This window comes from Alosa alosa, chromosome 19 (genome assembly GCF_017589495.1).
Source record: "Alosa alosa isolate M-15738 ecotype Scorff River chromosome 19, AALO_Geno_1.1, whole genome shotgun sequence".
Lineage (NCBI taxonomy): Eukaryota > Metazoa > Chordata > Actinopteri > Clupeiformes > Clupeidae > Alosa > Alosa alosa.
This window is the reverse complement of record NC_063207.1, coordinates 18,228,581-18,253,696: the sequence shown is the minus strand read 5'-3', so window position 1 is coordinate 18,253,696 and position 25,116 is coordinate 18,228,581. Positions and strand designations below refer to the sequence as shown.

At 40.9% G+C, this 25,116-nt stretch overlaps 2 protein-coding genes across 6 annotated transcripts; both read left to right on the top strand.

The window, feature by feature from the left end:
* The first annotated feature begins 276 nt into the window (after positions 1-276).
* LOC125312308 (transcriptional-regulating factor 1) lies at positions 277-17,762 on the top strand. The gene is made up of 16 exons (XM_048270769.1): positions 277-625; positions 6,347-7,368; positions 7,512-8,108; positions 8,203-8,252; positions 8,364-8,511; positions 8,723-8,923; positions 10,001-10,355; positions 10,563-10,626; positions 10,723-10,862; positions 11,370-11,473; positions 11,584-11,659; positions 12,345-12,433; positions 12,687-12,800; positions 14,640-14,771; positions 15,364-15,548; positions 16,123-17,762. Exons 2-16 carry the CDS (start codon positions 6,670-6,672, stop codon positions 16,280-16,282), a joined length of 3,114 nt encoding a protein of 1,037 aa, XP_048126726.1. The 5' UTR covers positions 277-625; positions 6,347-6,669; the 3' UTR covers positions 16,283-17,762.
* A 135-nt stretch (positions 17,763-17,897) lies between these two features.
* dnajc5gb (DnaJ (Hsp40) homolog, subfamily C, member 5 gamma b) lies at positions 17,898-23,970 on the top strand. Of its 5 annotated transcripts, none has more exons than XM_048228693.1 (8): positions 17,898-17,921; positions 18,711-18,798; positions 19,023-19,093; positions 19,187-19,309; positions 19,476-19,689; positions 21,679-21,883; positions 22,762-22,818; positions 22,972-23,970. In XM_048228693.1, the coding sequence occupies exons 4-8, from the start codon at positions 19,197-19,199 to the stop codon at positions 23,073-23,075; spliced, it is 693 nt and encodes a 230-aa protein (XP_048084650.1). In that variant the 5' UTR covers positions 17,898-17,921; positions 18,711-18,798; positions 19,023-19,093; positions 19,187-19,196; the 3' UTR covers positions 23,076-23,970. The 5 variants fall into 5 exon arrangements, with proteins under 5 accessions (XP_048084650.1, XP_048084652.1, XP_048084649.1 ...); XM_048228695.1 differs by lacking the exon at positions 17,898-17,921 and adding an exon at positions 17,935-18,554 and having other exon boundaries at positions 18,711-18,794; XM_048228692.1 differs by lacking the exon at positions 17,898-17,921 and adding an exon at positions 17,935-18,554.
* Positions 23,971-25,116: the final 1,146 nt, after the last annotated feature.

The window sequence follows — 25,116 nt, the reverse complement described above, 5'->3', positions numbered from 1 at the left end:
GGTGTTGCAGAGCAGAGGAGACATGGCGAAGTTCTTTGTAAAACTTCCCAAGACTTTCGAACTGTAAGAAACCGACTAAATAATGAAAATAAAAAACAACCAGTAGGCCTAGCCTACAGCAGCATTAGTTCGACGCCGTGTCTTGTGAGATACTGTAGCAATTGTGTGTGGGGAGCGGGTGGGGAAGGAAGGCTACTATTAACTTCCTGCTCATAATCTCGGTTTACATTTCCCTGGGCGGAATGATTCTACCAAATTTGAAGTCATGTCACCATGCAATTAGTCTATAGCCTAGGCTACGCTACGAAGTACAGATACTCCTTTGCATTAGGCCTATACCTGATGCAAAAGCAAGGTGGTAAAAACTAACTAGAACTGGAGAAACAGGAAACAATATATTTTACATAGGCCTATTTTGCGGATGCTTAATTTTCAAATTCAAAAATCGCAGTTGTCTATTCTTTGGTGTCGCATTGACCAGCAGGGGGACAGCAGTGAGCATCAGTGGGACTGAATAGAGGCAGTCAAACTGCATGTGGCCAGCATTAACTCGGGTCACTGCCTCACAGAAGTTGAAGTGACCATTCCCCCCGAAGCCTTTCACGACGCTCAGTGGATATTGGCGGTAAGTAGCCTATACATTTCGAATAGCCACTGGGTATAAGTCGAATAGGTTAAACTGTAGTGTTTCGCTTCTGTTTTGAATTAAGAGTGTTATCTACATTAAGATAATGATAAACTTATAGAGAGTATCATTGATGCCAAATACTTGACTGTTTACACTCAGTGCCTTGGCCGAATGAATAGGCCTACACCACATTTTCCGACAAGCAAGAGACGACTTTCTTTGAAATAATTTCCGTTAGGCTAAATCACCGAAGTTTATTACATTTTTATTTATTTACCAATATAGGCGTAAATTAACTATTTAGGCCTGTACAGCATGTTTTGTTTGTTAGTCTAAATGCAGTCCACTGTTAATTAATGTTTTCCCTGATTTCGACGGGTCTGTTTGGTTCATTAGTGCAGTCCTAAGTCCTCCCTGCTATTCCTGTTATCCAACACTGTGACTGCCCTGACATGGTAGGTCTCTGCTGAGAATGGTCTGTTATTTGTCGATGTCCTTCATATTCAGTCCTGGTTGGCCTATGCCTAGGGTTAGCCTATGCCCATCTTCTTCACTCACGCACTGTAAAAATGTGTTCATAAACCTTCATTTATTTTTAGCTGGGTTAAGATGGCCCTGCCTTTGTTTTTTTACTTACTAACACTTCCAAGTAGGCCATTACCTCAAATCTCTTAGTGGAAGATAATAGGATTTTTCAAAAGGAAAAAAATGGAAAACACTTTTTCATTAATTTATCTTTCAAATGCCAGAGCTAATTTGTATACAACTGACCACATGTATCCTCACTGACTAACAAACAGGAACTCTGGTGTGTTATTGTCATGAGGCATATCCGTAGAGTAGCCTAGTCTGGCTTATCCCAATGCTGAAGAGAACGTTAACTTGTGCACAGTGGATAAGATCTCTGGCATTTGTGGTGTGATGTGTAATGGTAATGGGTCAGTGTTGGCTAATCCTTTCTGTGAAAGCAGGGGTGCTGATCCTGTAAACAGTTTGAGACAGAGATATGGCATGCGTAAAAAACTCGGAGGGAATACCATCGAGTGGGGGTAGTGTTAGTAAAATGTAAGGTGGAATATTAAAGGAGGAGTTAGCCAATACACTTTTTGTCACTTATAATGTCCCTGTGATCCGCTACAGTAGCTGTCAATGTTGTGTCTCTGGCTCTCTGCTGGGAAAAAGTCCAGTGTTTGTACACAGGCTTGGCTCTGATGGGAAACAAACAACGGGGTGCACCCCAAAATCAACATACACAGAATACACAACACGTATACAACACGTAAAGCTATTATCTCTCAGATATGTATTTTTTGTCACAACAAAACATCTGACTGTCGTTTCAGTCTGCTGTGATGCAGTGATGGGTACTGAGCCTGAGGCATCACAGTCAGGGAAAGGGTAGGCACAGAGGATGACAAAGTAATGCAAAGAAGCCTCTGTCTGGCTGTCGTGCAATTTATTGTTATTTAGTGCTTAAGAGATATATATCAAGTTATTATAGGGTGCTGTTCCATTTAGATCTGTAAAATGCAAAACTGAGCAACTATTTAAAGGTCTGCATGCTAGTTTGTATAATTTGGCAGTGGGTATTCGGGTTAGTGTGGCTGAAGCAAAAGTTATCTTTTGCTAACGGGTGGATGATGGTTGATTCCTCTCAATAGCAGTTTTAACCATACTTTGAAAATGTGATGATACAAGAAGGGTCCATGAACTTACATTGCTGTCATATGAAAATTATTAAGCTAAAGGAGCCATTGTGAACGGGCTGTGTGAGTGTAGAAAATCTCATCTTTGTTTTTGGTTGAGTCAATCTACTTTGGTAGGCTACACACAATGACCACCCCATAAAATTTGGCTTTGTTTTGTAAAGATGATAAGCTTTTTGTACCCTGTACAGTACTCAAAGCTTTATTCAAGGCTTTGTGCATTGTTTGTCTACCATGACCGTCGGTTATATTTTGTTTATAAGCTTGATATTTCGCGGGTGAAAAGCTTACTCAAAGAGTAGGCCTACTCTTAATGATCAAGGCACACACTCCTGTTTTGCAAAGGTTCATGGTTCCTATTTTGTTAGCTTAGCTTATGGTTTATAAATGCAGAACTTATAATGGGTTTGGTCATGATGAGTGATTTGGTACAAAAAGGGTTCTTAATCGAAAGCGTCTCTAATACCAATCAATTACCAAGCCATGCAAAACAAAATTCAGTCATTCACTTATCAGTCAGTAATGCTCATGAAGGTATGAAGACAGTAATAGTATCATACAAAAAAGTATGATACATCATAAAGTATGCTACATAAAAGTATGACATGTAAAAACACATGTAAGAAATAATAACCCAATTTTAACTGAAGACTTGCAGTATCAACAAAGTACTGGTTTCTCTTTGACACAAAACGTACACAAGGCAGGTGCCATCCATACAATCAGATAAGAAACGGCAGGATGTTTTCATGTGATTATCACTTGTTCAACAATTTGTTTTTTCCTTCAACGTATTTTGTATTGCAACATCTGTTGGCTTTCATTTCAATAAGTTTCCATTTCAATAAGTATAAACTTCATGTGGAATTCATAAAGACCATTATCTTCAAACTCAGAACCCATATAAATTTGCCTTTGGCAAAGTTTTGCGAAACAGTGCACAACCTCAATTAACTGTACATAATAACTCAGGGTTTCATACTCTGAAACTCTGGGAAAGTTTTAGTTCCCACTGTGGCAAGCAATGTGAGAAACACAAAACATTTGTGCGGTGGGCCTTGTCAGAGCTAGGCTGGCTAGGTTAGTCTCCCAGACCACAAGTGGAGGGGTAGCGACAGCACTTAACACAGCAGAAAGAAAAGAACAATTGGGCAAGTTTAATGACATGACAACATTGCGCAAAGCATAAGTGGTGAAACCTCTGACCAATCTGACAACTCAATTCACACAATAGAAATTCTGCTGTATCTGTATTCTAGGCATGGAAATGACACATTGTATCTATGTGCTCAGTCTTTTAAAAAATGATTGGTTCACATATCAATGTTGTGCATGCTAACAAAGATTCAGGAAGTCTTGGCTGTGGTGCCTACCCCATTGCCTGATCATGTTGAAATACAATGAACAGCAACCTAGAAGTTTACAGTGTATATTGAACTCACATTTCTACTATTGCAAGTTAGTTTAACTGATGTTTAGAATGCTAAAGCAACACAGGGACTAATGTTTTGATGATACTAGACTCTGACGAAGACGTGGCAGAACGTCAAAACGTTCCTTATGTTGGCACATTAAAATAAAAATCTAAAGTTTAAACATCTGTGTTGCTCCGGTAAAACTCCTCTCTCTCGCTACAATTAGTCCTCTCCTGTTGACGCACCAGATAGTTAATTACAGAAGCGCGGAGGAACAACTGCTTTTCTACGTTTAGAATGCTGACTGTAACTAGACCTAAACCTACATCTATGTGATTAAAATGACTGAAATGACTACAGTAATATGACTGAAAAGGATAAACATAAAATATGTTATTTCATAGTGTTATATAACTATTTCAAAATTCACATTTGTGCACATAATTTGTGTGTGCCCCATTGCATTATTGATTTTAATCATTGATAATGCGAAACTTATCTTACTAAGCTACTCTGTAGTGAGTGTGTGTGTGTGTGTGTGTGTGTGTATATATGTGTGTGTGTGTGTGCACTTGTGTGCGTGTTCGTGTGTGTATGTGTGTGTGTGTGTGTGTGTGTGTGTGTGTGTGTGTGTGTGTGTGTGCGTGTTCACGTGCTTGTGTGTGTGTGCGTATCCTTTCATGTCTCATTAACAGTACGACAGAATTGCACAGTTTTGGCTTGGCTCTCTCTGTTCCTCTCCATGGTTGATCTGATAGGCCCACATCTACGGCGAAGCGATAATGATCAAGCCTGTGAATAGTGTGAAGTGTGAAGTGTCACTCTGAGGGGGCAAAAGTCAGAGATGATTAGCCTCAGAGTCTGTGGTTAAGAAATTAAAAGACATATCACTCACCCACTGCTGCTTGGGCAAATAGTTGTTAGTTCTTTTTTTCTATTCTTGTCTGTGCTTTAAGCTGCCACAAGTGCAGTTTGATAAACTGTGAAATGGCTTGTATTTAATTGTCTTAAAGTATTTAGAGTGAGGTGGATACTTGGCAGAAAATGGCTGTGCCTAATCTTTTTTCATTTCATATTAGCCTACTTCAGCAACACAAGTTATGAATAAATAAACACATCAATTTGAAATGTAAACTACAGCTATAGGTGTGGTTTATAGGTTTCTTGTAACTAATGGTGACAAGTCGAGAAATAACCTGCGGTTGGGCTCAGGAAGTCTCTGAGCATCGAGAGAGAGATGACTACATTTCCTGAACTTCCCTGAACCCCACTAGTCTCCCCACAAATAGAAAATACAGAAAGAAGAAGCTGCCCGCATTCCTTAGTCAGCAAGTTCCATTAACTTCCCTGTTGTCACCGACATTGCCAAACTCTTCCAAGACAATTTCTGGCTTGTGGTTTTACATGTGTGTCTGTGTGAGCATTTTGCATGATTTCAGCTTGTTTCAGCTTTATTTTGTTCTTACAGACATTCCTAGAAAGTCTGAATGGTGTACTTATGTTTTTAAGAACGTTCATGTGTTACAGCTGTGATGTTAATATTGCCATTGCCATCCTAATGTCCTGAGCACACACATGGAGGCTAATATTCTCACTCCAAATGGTTAACTTCAGCCAAAAGTTTAGCACAGTGTTGACAAAGCTACATAGTAGATGGCATTAAACATTACATTATAGACCCTTTCAACAAGGTAAACAAAAACAATGCTTGAACGTTCTATTTGGGCCCCAATCTACTTCCTCTGCATTAAGATAACATATGGAATGTTAAAAAGGAAGTCTTGTGGGGCCAACTATGATGCTGATAATGGAACTCTCTTGAAAGGGTCCATAACAGGGGCATTGCTGGACCATATGCCTGCAGCTTTTGTGTGAAGTTTTGGATTTTAACATAATGGCCTTTCTTGCACCTTATGGCTACAGCTTATTGAGAGGGTGTGATGCACGGGTGGAAGAAGAAAGCTTCAGTTGGAGCTGTATCATGTGAAATGATACATGTGCTTACCAAAAAAAAAATCTTAAATAGACTTATGTTACGGAATAACAAATACTAAAACTTTCAATGGTTCTTAGCAGATGATTTTGTCCAAAGCAACTTAACATGACATCAATAAATATTAAATTAACAGTTTAAGGTAAAATCATGATTGGCCAACACAGGTATGTCTGTATCACAAGCCAACAGGAAGTTATCTGGTAGCACAAGTTGTTGAGTTTGGTAAGAGGAAACCTCAGACATACTGTGTTCTGTCGTTCTGTGACGTGGTGGGGATTCCACAGACATTCTTAAAAGAGAAGGAGGAGGGGGACAGAGTCTACCATAAAAAAATAACCCCCTGAAGACCCTTTTGTCTCAAGCAGTCAACTAGTGACGGTAGACGTGGCCAATATGCTACTGAACTAAACATGAAAATATTTTAAAACCGATCAAATTAATGAATAAGAGTGAATATTATGAGGGTAAATAAATTAACTCATACCATTTTTTTTTTTTGATGGCAGGCTCCGTCCTCCATAGGGAGGAGATGCAAGCACATTTAGCACAGTGTGTGTACAGTATGTCCTCCCATTAATAAAAGCTTTCGCTTTTTTTGCAGCGTCACCGTGGTCCATCCTGCTGGACCGAAGACTATGATGCTGATGAATAGATACAGAATATGTGGACTTTCATTTATGCTTTATCTTGAATCTTGAAAGATATTTGATGTTTAATGTCTCCGCAGAGACTTTCTTTCATTTAGACTCATGGGCGACATATTATTCATCATAATTTTGTGAATGATCTTTGATCTTTGAACAACATACCCTGTATCTGATAGTAGGAAGATACCAAGAATAATTAGCCATGATCATTACAGCAGCTGGGGTTTTGTAGACATTACATTCAGAGGAGATTTAGCACCCAAAGCAAAGATTGACAATGACAGATCAACAGCTTTTTGAAGTTTGTCATATGACCAATGGCACAGATGGAGGCTATATGTCCACTCATAATGCGACATTTCCATGCCTAGGCTATGGGACGTCTGCCCTCAGCTCCTTGCATAACCCTCCAGTATCTCCACACTTTGCTCAGGACACCCTCAAATCCCCCATCACCCCTTGCAATGACCTTTCACCCATGGTAGAAATGCCCAAACCAGGAGGGGCTTGGCTCAGTAATCACTTGGGTAGAACCACCTCCAACCCATGGATGTCATCTCCTCAGAGTGATGGAGTAGATGCCGGAAACCAAGTCAACCAGCATCCCAGGATGTATCCATTTTCTTCCTTTTCACTTATGAACCCGGAGATGTCTTCCAAACCACATGGGGGTGGCCTTCAGAGACTGGACCCATTCACCCAGGCATTCCCCAACCAAAACCTGGGTGTTCTGCGAAGCAACAGCCTCAGCACCGATAACGGCAGCCCCAGTGGTATGGAGGATAGCCCCATGTTACTGTCGCCCCAAGCCGTGTCACCCATCAACCACGTGCTGTTCAGCCAGTCAACAAACTGCTTCAACCAACTGCTAATGAACTCGGGGCAGCCCCAACAGAGTCACCAGCCTGCGGACCAGATCACCAGCCCACTTCTTGGACGGCCGCAGACCCAATATGGCTACCAGGCACAGCAACAGGTGCTACATCAGTAGAAGTAGTGATTAAACACGTATTATAGTATAATAGTTAGTCAAAGTAATTGTCCAATTGGCCAATATACTATTGTGCAATATTAAATATGTGTGAAAAACAGTGTGCTGTGCTTCTTTTCTCCTTTGAGGCAGGGCATGTAACTGATGGCCAGCAGGTATACCAGAGCCAGCAGCACTCTCAGCAGCCCAGCCAGAGCCTCCCCAGACCACGTTTCCTGTCCCTGGCACAACACCATCAGTCAGTCCACCCCCAGCTCCAAGGATCGTACCTTCAGACCAACGAGAGGGAGGCCCAGGACCCTCATCCTCCTCCGTCCCCTCAGTCTTTCTACTATGGGCAGAACTGCAAGGGTCCAGACCAGCAGATCTCCTTTACGAGCACCACACATCAGCCTCCCGCACTCTTCCAAGATAGCCAGTCCTATCTGCACTTACCTTCTCATCACAACAGCTGCCAGCAACCACAAGCTCAGGTGCTGGCGGACTACCAGCATGCTCTGAGCTCTAAGCATCACCAGTTTGACAGACAGAACTCTGGGAGTTTGAGTTCTCCCACCATACAGGGACTCTGCGGCAGCCCTCTTGACAGGGTTACTTGTGTAGACTACAACTCAACTCACAACCAGAGGGACTCCAGCTACTGTTGCCTACCTCCTCACCATCCCATGCCAAGCAGGAGGGAACTCCAGCAATCCCAGCCTTCAGCTGCCATGCAGTGGCCTCCGGTACTGTAGGCAAATACAGTCTGCTCCATAACATACTGTGCACAATGCTGTATACATTGAGTGATGAATGAGCTGTCAACTATTGTCTTTTCAGATGGCTGGAGGAACTGGTTTCCTACAAGACCCTGTCTCTCCACATTGCATGTAAGATCCATCATCGTTTTATACCTTCCCAGTGCACCTTAGTAAGTTACTGTCCATGCAGTTAAAACAGTGCTGTTAAAACAATGTTGTAACATCATCCTCCGATGGCAGGCCTCGCGTAGAGACGACCCAGCGGAAAGTGACTGGTACCAAACTGAGGTGCACTGTGTGTCAGCGAGAGTTCAAGAGCCTGCCAGCACTAAACGGCCATATGCGCTCCCACGGAGGCTTTAAAACACAGCCCTCAACAACCAGAATGGTAATCATTAACATATAATTTATTCATTACAGCACTAGTCTATAAACATGTATTTGAACTCTGTGGAGCACAGAGGCCCATGAATGTGACTTATATTAGCCTCATTCGTGACAACCAGTTACATCTAATTCGCACACAGCCTTCATTTCCTGTCTATTGTTGTGGTCTATTCTGGTATCTTCTGCTTAACTCTGTTTTTCGCAACAAACAGAAAGAGGAGACTCATGAGCTCCATCCTGAGGTCACATCTCCTGTTCCAATGGTCATGCCAGTGTCTGTGCCTGTCAAGGCCCCACCAGTGCCAATCAGGTTCTCTTCCACTCCTCAGTTCTCTGATATGGGCAGAGACCCAGAAGATCTGACCGGGCTGTACCCACACGCTGTGTGTAGCCAAAGGCCCATGCCCCCATCTGTGAGTAGCACTCTGCACTTTAACCAGGAGTGGAAATAGGGTTGTTTCTGCATCTTGTGATGCCCCTTTTTTATGTTAATGTGTTAATACACACCTCCAACATTTTCTGTGAAATGGCATATTCAATTGGCGGCCCTCGAGCCACATGCGGCTCAGAAGCAACCTCTGAGTGGCCCAGCCCGTAGCCTACAGTAGTTTTGCCAGAGAAAGAAACATTTCGCGAGCCTTCAGAAATTCCTACAGAAATCCCTAGTAGCCTAGTCACCTACAGACAGAATATTAGCATAGCAATATTCAGTCACAGCTCTTTTATTGTTTTGTTTTTTGGGCTGTTTGTAAATTCAATCTGGCACTCTGAAAATGCTCTAAACGCTCTGCATTTCGAAAAAGACGAGCATGAATTAACAAACAGTTTCTCATAGATCAAAATTGACATTAACACAAGCAGCAGATTAACCCTTAAAGGTGTAGGTTTTTGAACATTCTAAGTTCCACAACAATTGAAGGTTCTAAAATTCTATGTTGAATTCAATGAACCCAGATATTCTTTAGAATGTTCATTTCCCAACATTCCCGTCACACCGGTGTGACGGTACTCCTTTAAGGGTTAAAATAAGACTATGTGCCAGAGTGTGTTCATAGCGCTCAGAGTGACAATTTACAAACACACATCTGACACAAGCACATGAAAAAGTTTGATGCATTTTTTGATGTGTCTGTGTCCAATGTAACAAAAATCAAAAGGAAAACAATAAATAAACATTAGGCTACTTGTTTTTCAATAGGCCTATGGTTTAAAAATGTGTCAATATATCTGCTGCTTATCCTACCAGCCAATGAAAATGTCTGGCCCAGCTCATTTTCTTGGTTTGAAAATCTGGCCCAACTTAACTTTTAATTGAATAGCCCTGCCCTACAGTATTTACCACAGTTCTGTGTTTATGTTTTAGAATTTCCACCGCCATAAATGTCAATTATTGTGTTATTACGCTGTTTATTAGATATACTGGGGAAGAGTATGACAAAAGGGGAACAGCGTCACAAAAGATATTCTTCTAATCTGAAAAACCATTCCAGACCTCCACCCATCTCCCCCTACTTCAAACCCCTGCCCCTGAGCTACAGAGAGACTCCTGTGAGGAAGAGGACACGAAGCCCGAGAGGAAGAAGCTCCAACACCGCCTGCTGCCTCTCTTCATCCCCTCCCCAAGTCCCTTCCCTGTGGCCAGAGGAGCCGTCCTGTTCCTGAGCCAGCTCCGCTCCCCAGGACCCGAGGAGGGCGTTCCCTACACGCCGCCACCGATGCTTAGCCCCATCCGCCCGGGCTCCGGCCTCTTCAGCAGCGTGTGTGGGGTAGACGTCCAGAGCTCAGGGGCACCCATTCCCACTCGAGTGCACCTCTGCAAGACTGCTGACCGTCCTTTACTCAATGGTGATTTAACCTGAGTCTCTCTCTGGGCGTCAGTTACCGACTGATAATTACCATCTGAATACCTAGTAGAGTTGTTACAGTTATTACTAAATATGAAACCACCTCACAGCCACTGTACGCTTTAAAGAGTATACTGAAGCAAAGTTACGTTTCTATGGTATTCTTGATAACAAAGATGTTGACAGTCTGTGTCTTTCATAATGACAGATGACTTAGATGGGAGCATTCATAGTGAAACTCCAGGCCAAGGGACACTTGTCCGCATTGAGCCGTAAGTACAGATTCTAATCTTTCATTGTTTCAGACAAATGTCCACAACATAAACGGTTGTAATGAACATGTCTTCATAATGTTCTCAATATTACAGACGCATCAACATTGGAGATTGTTTTCAAGCAGACATTCCATGTTTACTCAGCAAGTCAGAAGTGACCAAAGTCCCACACAAGGCCACCCTGGTGTGGTCCTCTTGGAATGATCTGGGCATTCCCTGTGAGCAGCAGAAAGGTACCTTCTACCTCCATGCGGAACTCAAGAGCAATGCGACATAGTACCCTAAATGATTATTGATTCAGATTTATTCTCCCTAAGACTTACTTCCAATAATGATAATAATCTTTATTTATAGAGCACTTTTTAAAAACCAAGTTACAAAGTGCTTCCAAGCTTATGTTAGGAAGACAAGGCAATTCATATGACTGGTTAATTCACAGTGCTTTACAAATTAGCAGAGAAAAGAGCACTGCTCATTCACAGATTTAAAGAGTGTGTTTAGTGATTGAACAATAAAAAAGATGTTCAAGATACCTGTATCCTTCAACAAACACAATTTGTGGTTGTCAGGCTAGTTATAAGGCTGTATGTTGTGTTTAAGGAGCTTACCCTCATAATTACAAATTAATGACACAACTCTTTCTCTCACAACAGGTGTTGAGTGACATCCATGTGATCACATTTTTGTCTCAAACGTATTGTATACGGACATCATTTTAACACTCTTTCACTCATTCTCAGTGGATGACTTGCTACGGCTGGCCTGCTGCAGTGTTCTCCCCGGGGGAGGAACAAACACAGAACTGGCCCTTCACTGTCTGTTCCAGTGCAAAGGAGACATCATGGTCAGACCATTGTCCATCACTCATGAGTTTGACATTACTGGGCACTTCTGGTTCCTCAAATGGTCAAACGCTCATGTATGTTTACTTTTTCTACCCAAACAATCTCCCAGGCAACCGTTGAGAATCTCCTGATGTTGGACCCGTCAAGAGCTGCGTTTCAGCCTATTACCGACTATCATTATGCAGGTGTGTGGCAAGCCTTCCTTGCCTGGAGGTCATAGCTTGCATTGTTGCCAAGCATGACATGTGCATATCCTGCTGCACAAGGTCCTATTTCTGTCACTGTAAAATCTGCTGTCACTGAAAGTGGTTGGGTGTGTATGACTACTTTGCTTGATTTTAACCACTTGAGCACAGAGATTGGCATTTGATGTTTTTTTAAACAATGACACTTGATATTTGTTTCAGAATTCATGTCAAATAATTCATCTACTTAAAGTGGCAGTAAAGAGTTTCGGCATACAGTCCAGTGTGCTAACCAGATAACCACAAGTAGCCATGCTGTGCAAATACCAATCTGACACCCCTGAAAGCTGATTTGACAACTGATATGCCATGATGCCATGAAGTTGTTTTACTGGGCTATTAAGCTGTTGGCCTTGTTATATTTTCATAGGGATTGTATGCCTACAACCTTATACAAAAAATGCATTAATGAAAAGGAACGGTATCCTGTAGGAACAACAGTTGAATGTTAATGGAATGATTAAATGTCCCGTCCATGACCAAGTACCATATCACAGTGAATTTATGAGAAGTAAAGCCACAGCTATGACTTTAGGCCTCAAAGAGAAACATGTATATTGCATTGCAAGAAAATAAAACAACAAAATATTTTTTTTTGTGTGTGTGTTCCAAACATTCTGATTAGGTTCCGATAAGTGGACAATGCAAGAGAGGAGGCAGCTCAACAAGGCGCTGGACAAACACCATAAAGACTTCTTTCTGGTCCAGAAAATGGTATCTGCCCTGTTATGCACACATAAATACACTCATAATCGTAAACTGTGTTGTAGTAAAGATTTACATTTTAGGGTAACATTATTTTGTTTAGTGAATAGATGTATTTAATGTCATACATTTAGAGAATAAGATTTATAGGTGCATTTAGTGAATTTATTATTAATTCATGTTTTTTCAAGTTTATTCTTTTAAATTTCTCAAAAGTTGCTCGGTTTAAGTTGGTTTATGGGAGTGCTGTGCTCTTTGGCAGGTACGGGCGAAGACTGTAGCTCAGTGCGTGGAGTTCTACTACACGTGGAAGCGGAGATCTCGTGGAGGCAGGCGTCTTAACGTTGGCCTTACTACCCCGGTGACAGAGAATGAGGTTAGTGGAGCACTTACACACACCTTTGTTTATTCAGACCGGTTTCGACTATATTTCAGACCTGTTTCAAACCCATTCGCTCAAGTTTCTCGGACAGGTTAATTTACTGAAGCCGCTTAACGTAAGTGGCTTCTATGGGTTTGTATTGTCAGCTACATGTGTCACTCTCACTCTTTATAACTGCTTATTAGCCTGCACTGGAGTGACCTGCTTCTGGGGTTTCAGATGTGTAGGGTAATGGAAAGAGTGTGCTGAAGTGACACGCAAATGGTGAAGAGGATGAGTAACTTTGCTTCAGCTCAAAGCCACAGGTCACGCCTCCTTCTCGCAATCACCGCGGCCTTCTCACCAGCGCAGATGAGCTTCCTGTTGGCTTACAGTAAAGACCAGCATGTCGGCCGAACAGCCACCAGACAAACTATGTACATCTCACATATAGTGTGAGAAATGTCACCCAAAAAAGATGCCCCCCCCCCCCATTTTATATTTAGTCAAACATTTGATATTTAAGTGTTGATATACATCATACAGTATACAATGTACAAGAAGAAACAAGGCCCCATACAAATCATAGTGTTCTACACTCGGTAAGAAGTGGCGAGAACATGCCCAGATCTTCTAAGTATGAGCCATGGGCTAAAGCTAGTGGTAGGAGACGAGTAGTGCAGTATAGCTTATTCATCTCATCTCCTGTGTTTTCTGTACAGGTCTGTGGTTTCAATACATTAATCATCTATTAATTTCTGTATCAAGGTGTATTGTATTTAGAGATGCGCCGATATGGAATTTTAGGGCCGATAATGATAACCGATATTTATTGGTTTGTTGTGGCCGATACTGATATGATAACCGATAATATTACTCTTGAAAACATTTTGTGAAAAGTGATTTGGGGAAAGCATTTAATAAGCATAATTTTATTGCAGTAATTTTACCTACCACCAAATGATGGACAGAACTCATAATAGTCCTCAATAGTATGGCAGTCAACAACATAACAGTAGCCTAGCCCTACAGTATGTGTGGCTCCTTTAAGTGAACCTGACGTCAGTAAATTGCGAGTGAGTGGCTAGAGAGTTTGAATCGTTTTCATTTAGGACTAAACGCTCATAAACGGCTCAGCTTGGAATAAGCTACAGTATAGCGACCAAATCAGAGTTTGTGAGGGAAACTTAGGTTTAGTTTCAACTGCGGGTAACTGAATAAAGCTGCAACTCCTCCACAACTTAGAACTAGGCCTACTTATGTACTCGTCCCACTAACGAGTTTGTTTATTTGTTTCCCCGACCAGCGCGGTAAAGTGCAAACGCACCAGCACAAGACGACTTTAGATAGGGCTGAGCTCCGCTCTGTTAAGGTTAAATGGCGGATCATTCACGAGAGGATTTTGAGATGCACAGATTCCCAAATGAACGCATATCCACAGATTTTGTTAGAGTGGTGAAATACATTCACACCGCTGACATTATATTGAGGAAAAAGTATAGCCAACCAAGCTCAAGTAGCTCAGTGTAGCCAGACAGACCTTACGTAGGCCTAAATTAGGACTTTAAAAAATATCGGTGCAAATTATCGGCCAGAATTCTGTTATCGATAATAATATTTTCATTTTTTCACTTATCGGCTAATAATATATCGGCCGCCGATATATCGTGCATCCCTAATTGTATTATTTAATGAAGGAAAACAACAGCCCTTTCCCTATTCTTAATCTATTTTAACTCTATGTTTGTGGTATCTTATTGCACACACACACACACACCCACACCCACACACACACACACTTAGGGTATCCTAAATCAGTTTGTTTAGACAGCGGCCTGTCTTGTCTTTGTTCAGGTGAACTGGGAGGTTTGCAGGCTGGCCCTGATGAAGCGTAGTGGCCTGGACAAGAAAAGCTCCACTGACTTTGCAGACTGCTCAGACTGCCTGGCAACATCTCTAGGCTATGAGGAGCTCAGCAAAATTTCTGTGAGTGTCTGAATAGTTTTTACTTTATACATAGGCTATAACAAGGCCAGTTGCATATTTCTTACAAACCTAAAAGACTTCCTGGACAACATAGTCACTTCCTGTTAGTTGTGTTGTGCTTTCTCTCTCTCTCTGTCTCTATGTTGCGGTAAAAGGTCACTAACGCCTTCAGATTCTAGAATGTTTCAAATGGCTCAGCACATTGGAAACACCTGATCAAACCCACTCATCTCTGCCATGTGCAAAAAATGTCAAAGCATACATCATTAGCTGCAGTGAGAAGCATCTTAGGTCCTTACTCCTTTCCACAGCATTGAAAATGGGTGTATATTTACATACGTATCTGGAAAAACACGTTCTCAATTATGACATTTGTCAACTTAAAATGTGAGTGGCGAGTGCCAACAGGGAAGAATCTAAGTTAAACCTGAGTGTCTGGTTTCTGCATTTCTTTTGTGTCGAATCATCCACACTCAAGCCGAGGATTAGGTTTCCAGTAGTTTCCTCAACTCATGAAACCCTGTCACCAAACAGTCATATTAACTCCTCTGATCTTTGCCGATCCCTGGCATTGTACCATGGCTCTCTTCAGATCCTGGATGGGTACGGTGAGACACTGAGTCCAGTTGGGAGGCGCTCCAGGCCCCCAGCAGAGAGGGGCCTTCCCCAGTCCGGCCAGCACCTGGCTCCAGCCTCAGTGAAGAGTTCACCAGCTCACAGCACCACCAGCGGAGACACCGACACTACGCTCGCCTTCCCCTGCAGAGAGTGTGGGAAGTATGTCCACACAGATGACAAAAACTTCAAGAGCTTCTACTCATGTGTAATGGGGTTGTGCTTCACATGCCTAATCACACACACATACACACACACACACACACATGTATATACAGTACAGTATATATACAGTATATGTATATGCATGTAATATGTCTCCAAAACAAGTAATGGAATAGACATATGATGATCTGGATAGTGAGTCAAAATAAAAGGTATATAAATATAAATAAATATGAATAATATAACAGAAGTGTTTAGATTAATCTTCTTTATAAAAAGACAGTGGATTTTGTTGACATGACACATTACAAGCATATTATGTGTCAATCTATGTGTATCTAGCCAATCCAGTAGAGTATGACATGCTCAGGGGTGTGATTACCTTAATCTAACTGAAGAGCGCCATCTTTTGTTAGGTTTTGTTCTTCACATATATATCTATTTTCTTTCTTACAGTAAAAGACTGCATAGGTAAAATATTTGCTTTAGTTGCACAACACATTAGCCTAACAGTTTAATGTTAACAGTTTAAGCCTAAGAGTTTAAGACTGATTCATTGCATTTCTTTTAGGGTCTTCTTCAAGGTCAAAAGTCGTAATGCTCACATGAAGACTCATCGACAGCAGGAGGTGCCACTGTGCTGGCCGATCCAGATGCAGAGACCCCTAGAGGACAGCCTGGATATGACACCTGCAAGCCCATACAAAACTCCCCCCCAACGGCTCCTGTAATCTGGCAATCACATCAATGGACCTCAGGGTCCCCAGATTAAGGATGTGAACTTGCACAGGGATGAAGTTCAACATCTGAACACACATGTGATACAAGCCGATTCACTGGGGTGAAAAATATATGAGGGAGAACAAAAGTGTGATGGAGCTTCAATTGTGATTAAAGAACCTGAAAGTAGAGTGATTTTGACATGTAGCCTAATGGCAGAGGATCCTAAGGAGCCCCTACAGGGACACAAACAAAAATGTTTTCAAGTTGCTGGTGCGCACCAGACACTTTCGTATGCACACCGAAACCTTCTCATGCTCACCAGAAACTCATAGCCCTTAAGAGGACATGGGCGAACATAGTTGTCAGTTTCTAGTGCGCACCAGATAGTTTCCCATGCTCACCAGAAATTTGACACTTTGTTTAGGGGCTCCGTTGGATCCTTCCCCAAAGTGATGGAATAACAATTGGCTTGACAGTGGTAACATTTCTGGTGGATAGGCTTTTCTTTTTGTTGTACAGACTTAAACTGTAGCTACTGCAGTGTAATTGCTTTGCCATTTAAGTATTCTGGAAATAAGATTGGTAATGACAGATATTAGCACTTTCAGAAAGTGATGGAATAACAATTGGTTTGAAAGTGGTAACATATTTATGGTGGACATTTTCTCTTTTTTTGTACAAACTCAAACTGTAGTTACTGCAGTGTAAATGCTTTGAGTGCTCTGGGAAATATGCCTCTGTTGCATTTAAGTCTCCTGAATGAGATTGGTAATGCCAGATATTTGCACTTTCAGAAATCCAGATGTCAGTGGGATAACATGCTTGTGCTTGTGCTTCTTGTTGCTTGGAGGCTAAGTGTACATTAATATATTGTTTAAAATGTCTGATAACACTGAAGAGTGCTCGATCAAACTTTAGAGTGCCTCCTTTGTCCTTAAACTGTGCTGTTACAGTGACATTTTTTAAATATTCATTCAATTTAACCTTCTCCCTGATTGTGTACTAAATGAAAGCTCATCACAAGTTCCCAATGATATAATGGTATGCAATAATATGAGTATGAGCTGGAATCTTCTTTCTAGATGATCAGAGTGTGTTCTCAAACATTGTTGTTTAGCCTATGCACAGTAATGGTTTAGAATGGGTATTGGCCACATACCCAACTATTACTACCAATGAACACATTGCGTGTGATGAGCTCAAATATCAGCAACGTATTGCCAGGATCAAGGACTGCTCCTTCATCGTCATAAAAATTCAAAATAAAAGCACTTTTGAACAAAACCACTAGATGGTGATGGAGTAGGCCTAGGCCTACCCTTACTTATGGCCACAGATAGAAGGCATGGAGGTATTCAGGTTGTGGGTCTGATTTTTTTTTTTTTTTGACACACAATATGTATAAGGAATATTATTCCTCCTCAGGTTACTTTTTCCAAGTTGAATGCAGTCGTGTTGTTTTATAAATAATTTTCCAAATAAAGTTTAAATGGCTTATTTTCTAAGTGTAGTGGTTATTGTGATTAATTTCACTTTGAGGCCAGAAAAATACCACCTTATCAGAGAGCAGCGTCATTCTGCGAATTCCTGCGTCATCAGACGGAGTTTGCACTTCCATATTTCTATTAAGAAAAATATGAAGAAAACGTATGTACTCGTGGTTTATTTAAATGCTGAATGATTGTCTGACTTTAGGCCAAATTGTATCAATTATAGTAATACTTGAAGCGTACTCGACTGGATAGACTCAATTTATTAAGTTTTCAAGTTCTTAGCGTTTTAGGTTGACTGATGACCGCACTGACATGGAATAGAAAACTAAAGATTATGGTCACTGTTGGTAAGCTCAAAGAGTTTGAATTCGAAATTTGGACATTACAAGACAGGTCAAAAAGATTCATAAAACATTACGCTAAGTTCAGAGAAGAGATTGTGTATACTGGTTCATTTTCCCATACAGTAGGCTACTTCAGTGGAGGGTTGCCAATGGAGTGTTCTGTGCTCTGCTAGCGGAAGTTAGTGATCACATGGCATACGAAAGTTTTAGCTCACCTATTCGGATGTTTGTGCTGTCAGATACCGCTCTCTACACACACCCATATTGCCTAATAGAAAACGTCAGTAACGTTAGTGAACTTGGGTTACTTCCTACATTTAACTTACGCTTCCTCTAATGGCAATATGAGGCGAAATTTTACTGTAGCCTACCCTGGTTGAGTCTCCGAATCAGACACAAACTAGTTGGACCTGTCCGCGTCCGAATCTTGGGACTTTGACCAGGTAGGTAACCGTTGCCATTTCTGACTTTTCACAGAATGCTGCCGAAGGATTGGTGTTTGAACTCGAAAAAATCCAGTCAAAGACACCACCTGCATCTGGAAACTTGTCACTTAGTCTTTTGTGGTAGACTAATCTATGTGTTTTGGAACTCAGCAGGAGATCTCACCCAAAGATTGTATCCTACAATCTTTGACTTAGGCTACCTGTCAGAACATTGTCACGACCTTAATCGGCAGCAGGGTAGGTAGGTAGAGCCTATTGATTCTTTGTAACACGGAAACTCCGGTGCCTCTTATCAAATCTTAAGGCCACAATTAATATGTTGTCTAATGTGCCTAGCTGTCAACGCGAAACTATGTTTTAATTCACGAATTTCGCTCAATTCATCTGACTGCATGTCCTCATGTAGGCTACACATGTAAGCTACTTCTAATGTCAGGTAACCTATATGTTTTGTTTTTACACTAGGTCACTCTCATGTTGCCAGTAGGCACTTAAAGACGGGCCTATGCTTAAACCATATTCCCGTGATAACACAGGTTGGTCATATTTTTAGACTCTGGTGCTTTTTTTATTATGCCATGTTAACTATGATAGTAATAATAGGTTGCTAATTCCATTTGTGCTGTTAGACTTGAAATCATGGAGGAACCAAATCGACCCCAACGCAAATTATCAACTGCAGGGGAGTCTCTATATCAGATATTAGGTGTCCAGAGGGGGGCATCAGAGGATGAGATTAAAAAATCGTACAGGTAAGGAGCAAAAAAGAAAATACATTCATCATATTCTCATAAATGTGACCCTTAAATACACCACAAGGAATGACATCATGGTGACATCGCACGTTTTCATTCAAGTCTGATGAAGATGCATGCCCTGGCTTTAAAAAAATCCTCAAAAATAGTTTGTCCTTCACAGAAAACTTGCACTTAGGTATCATCCAGACAAGAATCCAGACAACCCAGAGGCTGCTGAGCGCTTTAAGGAGATCAACAATGCCAATTCAATCCTGAACGATGAGAACAAGAGGAAGATCTATGATGAATATGGCTCAATGGGTCTTTACGTGTCCGAGCAGTTTGGAGAAGACAGTGTTCAACTCTACTTCCTCATGTCTAAATGCTGGTTCAAGGTGGGAGCAAGTGTGTGTGTGTGTGTGTGTGTGTGTGTGTGTGTGTGTTTCATGTTGTTTTATGTTGTTTTGTCAACACATTTGCCCTTTAATAGGCCAATAGTGGATTGAGGGCATTGCTTTGGTTGAAATATATCTACTCCGACAAATTAATTTGTTGGTACAGGGTGAGAAAACACCTGGTATTGGTTTGGGAGCTCATGACTGGTTTCCTACACATTAATTATGGGTATGTCAAGTCCAGTCGAGTCATTTTATTTGTATGACACATTTAAAAACAACAGAGTTGACCCAAAGTGCTTCACAATTTGTGAGGTTAGATATGATAGTTCTCTTGCAAAAGATGTAAAAAGACTTGCAAAACACATCTGGCTTTTGCTTTCTCTGTGCACAATGTAGACAATGTCAGTTTGAGGTCATACTTTTGTCATAGTTCTGTTAACATACAAAGATCCAAACTTCAAGTATTGGTGTTTATTTACACACATTAAAACAAACACAAGTGTGTTTTTCCAAGTCAAAACACAAAATAGCAATTTCACAGAGACAAAACAAATCAGTCTACATTGGGTCGTCTCTCTCAAAATTTCGTCTACATCACATGCAATGTCCTAGTCCAAGGCACCGGGGAAAATATATTGTGGAATGCCGTATCCAGGCCTGACATGACAATATCCCCACATGTAGACTGATTTTTTTGCCTGTAAAAGGGCTATTTCTTTCTCTTCTTACCCTTCCTCTTCCCCCTTCTCGTCCTCCTCTTGCTCCTCCTTGTCCTCTTCGCTCCTCCTCTAACTTCACCTCCTTGTCCTTGTCATCCTCTCCCTCTCACTTCTTCACCTCCGCATCCTCTTCCTCATCTTCTTCCTCCTACTTCTTCACCTCCACGTCCTATTCTTCGGCCTCCTCTAATTCTTACTCTTCTCACTCTTCCTGCTCCCTCCATTGTACCCATTGTACATTACCTGTGGCTTATTTATAGTGCTTAGGCTGATTGCAAAGTGAACTAATTATCTAAAACAGTTCTCACATGAGAAAGAGTGCCAGAGAGTTGGAAAAATAGTGATAATAATATCCATACATGTGTATAGATTTGCTAGGAGTGTGTTGATCATTTGGAAATTGAGTGTAAAGCATGAGTTGTATTTACAGTTCTGCAAAAAGAGTGCTGTGCAGTGAATTGTGCCTACAGTTGTGCAAAGTGTGTGTTACAAAATTGCAAACTGAGTGCAAAGCAGTGTTTGTGCTTTTAGTTTTGCTAACTCAGGGAGTGGTTTTGCTATACGTATTAATAGTTTTAGAAATTGTGCTATAAGAATCACAGTTGTGTTTAAGTATTCAGGAAAAACTGTAAAAATAGAGCTGTACTGTTGGGTGAAACTGGTAGATAAAACTGGGTGTTGTCGGCATAACACTGGTAGGAAATGTTATTTTTCTTGAAGATTGAGCCGACGGGAAGCATATATAAGGAAAATAAGAGGGCTTCCAGGATGCCACATATCAGAGCAGAGGATGTTACAGGGAGTGCATTTAATGTCTTTTCATTGAGATGATGCATGCCCTTCTACTTGTTAACGTTTCCTAGATTAGGCCTCCAAACTATTTTGTTGTAAATTCTCCTAGAATTTTGCCTCATTTAGTAAAGGTATAACAAATTAGAAATGTTTATTTACAGACAATATATAGAGATTACACCCCACAAACCAGTAATGCACTACTTTCAATATTTTCATATATCCTACTTTTCCTGATGCGTTTGCTGATGTGTGCAAGTCAGTAAGACTTCCAAGACCTGGTTTCCCATACATGGATTAGTCCTAAACCAAGATTTTTTTTCAAAAGTAATCTTCATTGATGTTCTCTATTGGTCCAGGACCAGGCAATCCATGCATGAGAACCCTGCATTAAATGTTCTTTATGTGTTTATGGTAATACTGTATTATTGTGTGTGTGTGTGTGTGCGCGTGTGTGTGTATGTGTGTTTTCTAGACTCTCGTGGTGATTGGGACGTTATGCACGTGCTGCTGCTGCTGCTTCTGCTGCTGCTGCTGCTGTGGGAAGTGTGGGCGCTCGGAGGAGGAAGAAAACCACTACTTCATGGATCCCGAGGAGCTGGAGGCCCAGATTAGAGCTGAGCAGGAGGCCTCAGGTTGGCACGGGGCAGGACACTATGGGCCAGGAGAGTCGGACGCAGGTGAGAATGGGGGACACAAATGAGGGAAAATAAGCTGCCAATACTCAACAAAGGGCACTGTTGACTTAACTGATTAAAACAGACCGTGAGATTGTAAATTGTAAAAGATAAAGGTAATGAGGAATAATCAGATAACTCCAAGTGAGAAGAACTAACAGAGAAACAAGACCTAAAATCAGATGAGAGAGCCCCAAAATATTAATTCAAAATTTGCTTTGAGAAGTGTTGCCGTATGTAGTTGAAGAATGAACAGAAGACATGCATATGTGTAAGCAGGAAAACACATGCAGAAGTTATGTCGGCAGAGCATTCAGTGTGGGATTCCAGTGAAATGTTAAAAGCATTTCTGACATACAGTAGCCTAGTGGTGCCAGACAGGTTTCCGTTACATTACAACTACAACAACTTGCATTTATATACCACTTTATCAAGGCACCCAAAGCACTTTACTGTGAATGGGGAACCCCACTAACCACCATCAACCTGTAGCACCCACCTGGGTAATGCATGACAGCAATTATATGCCAGAACACTCTCTAGTTTTAGGTGGAGAGTGAGTGAATGAATGAATGAGCTAGCGTTATCTAGCTATAGATAGGCTATAGATATAGAGGCTCAAGGCTATGGATAAATACCCCAAAGAGCTGTGAACTGGCAGTGATCTTCATCTTCTTTTGGTGTACTGTATATGACTACATACAGTATGACCAGGACTGGTTACAGTCACAGTCACAATTCTTTTTTCATACTTTCATACTTTGAAAGAAGCTTTGGCACTGGTAGTGTTGCTCGTGATGATAACGTTAACTTTGTATTGCCTAACACCAGGTGCTACAGTAAATCCCCATAAATGAATTACAATTATTACAATCCTACAGGAGATGGTGGGGTCATTTCTGGTCAGCCCATTCCCTTAGGCCCTCCTCCAGGCTCAGGTGAGACATCAGAGTGTCTGGACACCATGCAGTGCTCCAGCCACAGGCCTTGAATATCAGACTAGCACAATGCAGCAATCTGCTACCACACTGTTTATTGTCTCTTTGGTCACTCTGCCCTCCTGACCCCTCTCTCCTCTGAATGTCGTCCAGGTGATGTTCCCTCAGCCATCGTGGTGGAGCCTTTCTCCAAGCCCAACCTATCGGCTGGACAGGCACTGAACACATCTAGCACAGAGGAGTTGGTCAGTGACTGACCCCACCTCATTAGCTCTCACCTGCAGCATGTGAAGGAATGACACACACTGAACTCTCTGCTGGTCACACAGAAGGATCGCAAACGCACTGTCTGCCAGATGCTTTTCAGTTCAGACAGGATTTGACAATACAATTGCGTGATTGAACTTCTACTGTTTGTTTTTGTTTATCAGGCTCAGGTTTATCTGCTCTGATATTATATATTTTTATTGCTGAAATGGACTGCCAATGATTGTATTTGATTATCCAAACTAGATAAGATTATCCGGGAATCAACTGGTGATAGCTTCCCGCATGTTCTGTGATGTTTTTTTTGTTTGTTTTTTTGTTAAAACAAAAGTGTTAATATATATATTCAAACAAAAACAATTTTTGATGCCATAACTTCCAAAGAACACAATCAGACTTTGTGGGTTAATGTAAGCCTTGAAAAACTACAGTTGCGTTAATCCTGTGAACATCAAGGGTGCATTATGATGTTTTGTTTACAAATTAAGCTGATTTATTTGATGAGGTTTACATTTATTCAGGAATCATTTATTTCTTCTTTTTAAATGAACTGTCACTAGTCGAAGTGGCTTACTGAGACCAAAGAGAGCTTTGCTATAGTAGTGTAATGTACACTGTTGCCAAAGTCCCCATCTAGGTACTACAGTACTCTCTCACTTGGCCAAGGACACAACTTGTAAGGGTAAGCCAGTCATATATATCCAGTTCCAGTGCACATAGATATCGCTGTAAGATTTTCACCTCATCTTGGAAATGTTTTCTAGCCATTTTTTTAGTGACTTGAGAAAAGATGATATGTGACTGTAAAATAAGTTTCTTGCCTGTTTTTAAATTATAAGCAATATGCCACGTCAGAATGGAATAAATGTCAGCACTATATATTTATCTATTTTATTGTCGTCATTCTATATTGTTATTGTTCTCTCTATTTAGGTTGCATTTTATGTTCACTCCCATTAAATGTGATTTTGAAGGATATTGATGCTAAAGTGTTTTTTCCAAATCATATATACTATCAGTAATATGTTCATCCATGCAAGACTCAGAGGGCTCTGTATGTGTGGTAGTGGATATCTACGTATATGGATCCCAAATACTGTATATATTAGTACTCCACCCGAGTAGCATTCCTGATATTTACCACCCCATATTTTGTTGCTATAATTTATGATGACAAGAGGTTAAATGCACCAGTGATATTTTGCAAGTGATCTCCATTAGCATTCAATCAGCAAACTGTTAAGACCGTAAATGGGCAGCTAGCATTAAAAGAGTATTAAACCCAATACAAACTCTGTCATCAAATCAACGATTATATTATTCTACCACTGGACCATTTTGCCTGATGAGCATCTCATTAGTGCATAACACACAAGCCAGTGACCTCATAAAAGATCCATTTACATAGCCAGTTCATTTGAGTGGATGGCCTGACAATCATCAATCATAACAAAGATTTATTTAGCTTATTCATTTTGTTTCAAAATGTCATGTAAGTCATCTCCATATCTTGAAAGATCGTTGCAGTACATTGAAAATGATGCTAGATGGCATAAGTGAGATATCCCAGAGACAGTGACTGAATGTAACTAAATTAAAAGTTAATATTTTTAAATAGTTAAGGACATTTTAGGACATCAAAAGTAACTTGCCTTAAAAAACTAGTTTATTATAAATTAATTTGATGCAAGAACAAAAATGCTAAAAATGGTAATGGCTGATGCTTTTTAGATTTTACCAATCATTCGATTTTACAGATATTGCCAACATTGATTACTACCAATGAATGCTACCCATAATTATTTTCAAACAAAGATGTGTTCTGCCACTTAGTCTTTGCTCAGTGGACCACACCTAACCTGCCTAATGAGATTAATTCATCTAAAGCTTCTGAAATGCTTCTACTGTAAAGGGAACCTGCAGAAGCCACACCAACTGACCCCACTGTAGATAAGAGTGTTAACCCATGTAAAGAGTGAGGCCGGCTGGGACCTGGACTGTGGAATGGGTACACGTGTTTCTTTACTAATC

Bases quoted from the DNA above. Each gene is read 5' to 3' on its own strand.
- dnajc5gb (XM_048228693.1), top strand. From the start codon at position 19,197: ATGGAGGAACCAAATCGACCCCAACGCAAATTATCAACTGCAGGGGAG. The intron at 19,310-19,475 runs GTAAGGAGCAAA...TGTCCTTCACAG, and splicing joins GAGATTAAAAAATCGTACAG to AAAACTTGCACTTAGGTATC. The intron at 19,690-21,678 runs GTGGGAGCAAGT...TGTGTTTTCTAG, and splicing joins TGTCTAAATGCTGGTTCAAG to ACTCTCGTGGTGATTGGGAC.
- LOC125312308 (XM_048270769.1), top strand. From the start codon at position 6,670: ATGACAGATCAACAGCTTTTTGAAGTTTGTCATATGACCAATGGCACA. The intron at 8,924-10,000 runs GTGAGTAGCACT...AAACCATTCCAG, and splicing joins AAAGGCCCATGCCCCCATCT to ACCTCCACCCATCTCCCCCT. The intron at 11,474-11,583 runs GTCAGACCATTG...ACAATCTCCCAG, and splicing joins AGTGCAAAGGAGACATCATG to GCAACCGTTGAGAATCTCCT.